At 38.7% G+C, this 6,498-nt stretch overlaps 1 protein-coding gene across 1 annotated transcript; it reads right to left on the bottom strand.

The window, feature by feature from the left end:
- Window positions 1-266: 266 nt before the first annotated feature.
- LOC145067766 (uncharacterized) lies at window positions 267-929 on the bottom strand. Its single transcript, XM_079014822.1, has one exon. The coding sequence runs from the start codon at window positions 927-929 to the stop codon at window positions 267-269; it is 663 nt and encodes a 220-aa protein (XP_078870948.1).
- Between the last annotated feature and the right edge of the window lie 5,569 nt (window positions 930-6,498).

Here is a 6,498-nt window from a genome sequence, read left to right as displayed (position 1 = left end):
GTTCATGCTATGTTGGTACAAATGTTCCGCGACATCTTCTCGAAGATTGAAACACGTTTCACTGTTATGAATTTCAACAACTCGCTCTAAAAAAGCATTCGTTCCGGGTACGAACTCCTCAATTGGAACGACAACGTCGTTCGGATCATACGTGAAATCGCTCGACCTTCATCTTCAATAATCATATTATGCATTATAATACATACTAGGACCATTCGCTTAATTCTTTCTTTATCCCAGAGTCGTGTAGCATATTTCACTACATGTCATGTTTGCTTAAGGACTCCAAATGCCCTCTCGATATCCTTTCTCGCCGATTCCTGTTTTTTTGTAAAAAAATTTGCTTTTTCACTTCGAGGAACCGAGTATGCCTTCATCAGTGTAGAATAATCCGGGTATATCCCATCACCAAGGTAGTAACCGTATTTGTACGCGTGCCCGTTTACCGTGAACGTCATATCAGGTGCTTTGCCGGTCCAAATATCGTTGAAAAGTGGAGACTGACCAAGAACATTAAGGTCGTTGTTAGACCCCGCTACTCCAAAAAAGGCATGCCATATCCACAAATCTTGAGATGCAACAGCTTCTAGGATGATAACCGGTTCACCTATATCTCCTCGAGTGAACTGACCATGCCATGCAGTTGGACATTTTTCCCAAGCCACATGCGTACAATCTAGACCGCCAAGCATACCAGGAAATCCATGCCTCTCTTCATGAGTCGAATATAATCTCTCAATATCACGTTGAGTAGGTTTATGCAAATATTCTTCGTGAAAAACCTCATAAACACATGCAGAAAACCAATCTACGCATTCAACTGCGGTCCTCTCGGATACTTTCAAGTATTCGTCAGATGCATCAAATGCTATATCGTATCCCAAATACCTAAGAGCAGCCGCACATTTTTGTATACTACTAAAACTCATTCTTCATCTAGCGTCGCGTTTTTGTTTGAAAAAATCATAACGAGATTCTAAAGCATTACTAATACGTAAAAATATAGCCTTATTCAGACGGAAACGACGTTCGAACGAGTCATCATTATAAAGACAATTATCGGCAAAGTAATCACGTACCAATAAGTCGTGTGCGGCTTGGCGATCACGATTGACGACCGCCCTTGTACGCGCTGCATTCGAACTTTCTTCGGCGTGAACGTGTTGCACAACATTGAAGAATGTCTCGACGAATTCTACGTCGTCATCCGAGTCAAAACTTTTTAAAAATTCCATATGTATTGTGGGATCCATGTGTATGTGTTTTGTGGTTTTAGAGAATAGAATGATGTGTAAATTTTGGTATAATAGAAGTGTTATTTATAATTAGTAAATTGTGTTTGAAAAAAAAAACGGCCAAAATAGCCGTTCAACGGCCAAAAAATCGAACACCAATCAGCTTTCTTGTTTGAATCCGTCGTCAGGAACACGAAGAACCACGACCACGCCCGACCACGGAACGTCGGGGTGGTGTGCACGATCCGTGCTCGTTGCCACATAGACCACGATTGCCTTTGTGGTATGTATACCACAAGGCCTAATGATAAAAGTTATCTTGAAAAGAACTTATTTTGTTTCTCAAATTTATCGATTTCATATTTTGGGTGGGTTTAAACTCGGACCAGTCCGATCCTAATTAAGTAATTAGGCTCCCATCCAATTTTGATTATTAGATGGCAATTTATTTAAGTTTAGCCTATAAATGTCAATGAAGTTTTGAACATTTTTAGATTTTGTATTATATTTGTTTAAAAATTCTAAAATATAAATTACGCAAAATCCCATAAAAATCATGATAGTTTATAATTTTTTTTTCTTTTAACTATGTAAAAATACTTTTCAACTTCAACAATGGGTCTTTTATTAGTATTTAAGAAAACAAACAAATACTAGTTTCAATTTCACAAAAACCATTATAATTTGAAGGGTTTTTTTTTTATTTATTTTTTATTTTTTTTAATACATGTAACCATAACAATATTCTTTCGGGGTTTTCAAGTTAGTATTGAAAAGCATTTAAGATGCATTTGACAAAACTAGCTGGTACATGGTAGCTGAAAGCTGGAAGCTGTAGATTTTATTTATACAGAAGTGTTAGACAAAAGTATATGTTAGTGTTGGAAATAATGCCTATTTCATTACAATCTTAATCACCTATCAAGTATGGATACTACTAACTTAATCTGGTTAGTATAGGTTTGTTGGAGACTAAAATTGAACTTTTTGGAATTTGATGGTTTAGTTTTAGAGTTATAGTGTAGTTATGTAGAGCTTAAATTTGGATGTACAACACGACATTTCACAAAGGAGTTTGGAAGCTACTAATTTAAAGGGTTGATGACTATTTATCACTATATATGTATTTTTCCCGCATGAGGTTCAAATACACTCCATGTTTTGTATTGAGTGAAAACTGACATCAACTGATTTTGTGTATAGTTCGTTCACAAATTACTCTCTCGTTTTTTGTGACATCCCCTAATTTCTCGGCCAGAAAAGACCGATTTAATTTATGCTTTTTAAAATAAAATCGGAGAAATCTTTTCAAAAGATGTTGCGAAATTGTTCCCCAAACAAAATATAATAAAAGTTTATCAAAACCCATCATTAAGAAGGTATATGTTTTCCATATATATATATATATATATATATATATATATATATATATATATATATATATATATATATCAAAACATCGGGATGTAATGTTCTGATACAGATCAAAAGCATAAACAAGACATTATAAGCTTTTCAACAGTTATTTACAACTACTGGCCTATAATCCAAAAATCTCTCGTCGTCCTCCGACTATGCTCGGGGTCCACTACCTGTAACATAAAAAGCTGAGTGGGTCAGGCTTGGGAGCCTGGTGAGCATATAGGGTTTTCAACTCACAATAATAATAAACTTATTAAGTTCACCAATCAACAATAACCCTGATTACCCGTTCCCGTTATCCTCACTTTACGTCCCTAAACACTTTTCACAAGGGACCTAGCCTAAAGAATATCATCGGGATGGACACTACTGCTAAGGGGTTTCCTCAGCCATACATGTCCTAAAGGAAACCGTGAGGGGGATGGAGTACAGCGAAAGAACACTCTTAGTTCATTAACACCTACAGGTTGCGGACCTGCTAATGTTTCCCACTGGACTGTCTAGAAAGTCCGTGGTCGTCATCCAAACTCCGCTAGATGACTTGATCTCAAAACAGATCGATGCCTCTTATCAATTTTATTTTATCACACATCACTATCTACCCATGTTCTACCTAACATATTTGTAGATAAAAATACTTATACAGTTTAAAACTTGTATAAAACATCAACACAACAATCACCTCAAATAAACAATTAATATATTTACACATAGCACGTATTATAAGGTAAATACTTCATATCTATGTGTAAAATGAAAGTGACTATACACTCACATGATTTGATGATAATCGGGCAGCAATTCGTTTCCTAAAACGATCGTTTCTAATAAAACAGGGAGTTTTATTGAGAAACCGGGCTTTGTAAAAGTCGAGCTTCGAAACAAAAAAAATAAATTTTTCGGGCTTCTCGGGCACTTCGTGGCGTATTCCGGGCTTTACAATCGATACCGGGGCTTTGGGGGATTCTAAGATGAAGAAAATATGAAGAGAGGGGCTAAATATGGCAAAACTCCAAAAGTAACCGAGAGCATTCGCAGGTACCCTTCTATTTATAGGGTCCGAAGTCCTGATCCAAGGGCTGAGAGTCTTCTGATCCAACGGCTAAGAGGCTTCGCAGGGGGGGGTGGCTCGCACATGGTCTGCGCATGCGAGGGCTCGCTGGCAGTCTGTGATTGGACCGAGGCGTGTGTCCGATGCGCAGGTGGTTAGCATGTGCGAGGGTCTCGGTGGCACTCGCTGATTGGACCGCTTCGGATGAGGCCAGGTGCTTGGGTGACTCAGCAGCTCGGGTGACTCAGCAGGACACGTGGCGCATGCGAGGCGAGGGTGACGTGGCAAAGTGTGACTATGCGAATTTTCTTGATTTTCGCGCCAAAACTTCTAAAATCCATAACTTTCACATACGAGCTCCATTTTTGATGTTCTTTATATGTACGCGTAGCTAAAATTACGCTCTACAACTTCCGTTTAGACTTCGTTGGCTAATTTTGACTTTAAATTTTATATTATTATTTTTAACACACCGGGACAGGAAATTCGTTAAAAATTCATAACTTCTTCATCCGACGTCTGTTTTCGTCAGACTTTTTACCGTTGTGATCCTAATGACGAGACCTTCAATTCTCGTTTTGGTTGTGTCGGCTAAAAATCGCTCGATCTAAAATTCGAGTTTTTAGTTATCTACTGCTAAGCTGAAACTTCGAAGAATCATAACTTCCTCATACGAAGTCAGATTTGGGCGTTCTTTTTATCGAACTTCTCGGTTTAACGAATACTACGACTTTTGTTTAGATCAGTAAGGCTAAAAACTAGTTTATTGAAAACTCACTTTTTACGACATTCAGCACCGTGTCGGTTTTGTCGCGAAACTTCGACATGTCATAACTTCTTCGTTATAACTCGGATTTTGGTATTCTTTATATCCCCGAAATCCTTGTTTCGACAACTACAACTTTATGTAAAGATATCGGGCTTATCTTACACTTTAATTTTGACGCTTATTTTTATTCTTAATTAATTAAGCCTTAATAATTATGCATAAAACACATAATTCACATAATATTCACATAATTCCTTTTAATTTCTTCAAAATGAGTTACAAAGGTTAACCTAGACTATCACTTCAATATAAGTGCCTAGGCTAGAAACACGAGTGTTACAATTCTCTCCCCCTTAGGATGATTCCGTCCCCGAAATCACATATCACCAAACAAATGCGGGTAGCGACTCATCATGTCACTCTTCGTTTCCCAAGTGAGATTTGGTCCATTTGTATGTTTCCAGCGCACAAGCACTAAATTGACCATCTTGCGTCGTAACTTCATAGTCTTATGGTCAACGATTGCCTCGGGTTCTTTGATCAACCTCTTGTTTTCATCCAACCTTAACTCAGAAATCGGAATTATGTCGGGTACATCTCCCATGAACTTTCTCAAGTAACACACATGAAAGGTGTTATGAATACCCTCCAGTTCTTCCGGTAACTCTAGCTTGTAAGCTTGATTCCCGATCTTCTGAAGAACTTTGAACGGTCCAATAAACCTTGGACTCAACTTCCCTCGTTTCCCAAATCTTATAAGTCCCTTCCACGGTGAGACTTTAAGTAAAACCGAATCTTCAACTTCAAAGGTTATCGGTTGTCTTTTCTTGTCAGCATAACTCTTTTTTCGATCTTGAGCAGCTAACATCCTTTCCCTTTTCACTTTCAACTTTTCAGCAGTCTCATGGACTATTTCAGGTCCCATAAACTGCTTTTCCCCACCTTCCAGCCAACATGATGGCGTCCGACACTTTTCCCCATACAAAGCGTGATAAGGTGCCATCTTAATACTTGAGTGGAAACTATTATTATAGGGAAATTCTACTAGAGGTAAGTGTTCATCTCAGTTACCTTGGAATTCTAGGGTACATGCTCTCAGCATATCCTCCAATGTTTGGATCGTTCGTTTGCTCTGACCATCGGTTTGCGGATGGTAAGTTGTACTCAAACACAACTTGGTACCCAATTCCTCTTGTAGACTCCTCCAAAACCTTGTGGTAAAACGGCTGTCACGATCGGACACAATCATTAACGGAACACCGTGAAGCCTCATAATTTCCTTCACGTAAGAATTCACAAGTTTATCCATAGACCACTTCTCTTTGGCTGCTATGAAATGCGCACTGTTAGTGAAGCGATCAACGACCACCCAAATCATGTCGTGACCGTTCCTTGTTCTGGGCAGTTTAGTCACAAAATCCATGGTGATGTCTTCCCATTTACCCATGGGTACGGGTAAAGGCTCTAAACTCCCATACGGTTTCTGATGTTGTGCCTTAACCCTAGCACAAGTTACACACTCGGCCACATACTTAGCAACATCGAGCTTCATCGTCGGCCACCAATAATAGGGTTTTAAATCCCTATATATTTTTGTACTGCCGGAATGAATCGAGTACATGGTCTTGTGAGCTTCTTCCATCAGAAGATCTCTTACTCCGCCCGTCTTAGGTACCCAAATCCTATCTTGGAATACCTTCAACCCTTGGTTGTTTTTACCGAACACTAACGTTTTGCCCAAACGTTCTTCCTTTCGGTCATTTTTCTCCAAAGCTTCCTCTTGAGCTTCCTTTATACTTTCCACAATTGTCGAGACAACTTCAATTCTCAACGCTCTTGGCCTTTTCTTTTCAAGGTTTACCTTCCGACTGAGAGCATCAGCAACAACATTTACTTTACCAGGGTGGTAAAGTATCTCACAGTTGTAGTCCTTGAGTAACTCTAGCCAGCATCGTTGCCTCATGTTCAATTCCTTCCGATTAAAGAGATATTAGAGACTCTTATGATCAGTGAAAAGTTTA

Source organism: Lactuca serriola, chromosome 8, assembly GCF_051521515.1.
Source record: "Lactuca serriola cultivar US96UC23 chromosome 8, Lser_US96UC23_V15, whole genome shotgun sequence".
Classification (NCBI taxonomy): domain Eukaryota; kingdom Viridiplantae; phylum Streptophyta; class Magnoliopsida; order Asterales; family Asteraceae; genus Lactuca; species Lactuca serriola.
Note: the sequence above shows the minus strand (reverse complement) of the source record. Positions and strands in the feature narration are given on the sequence as shown.

Coding starts and splice junctions, on each gene's coding strand:
- LOC145067766 (XM_079014822.1), bottom strand. CDS start 929: ATGAGTTTTAGTAGTATACAAAAATGTGCGGCTGCTCTTAGGTATTTG.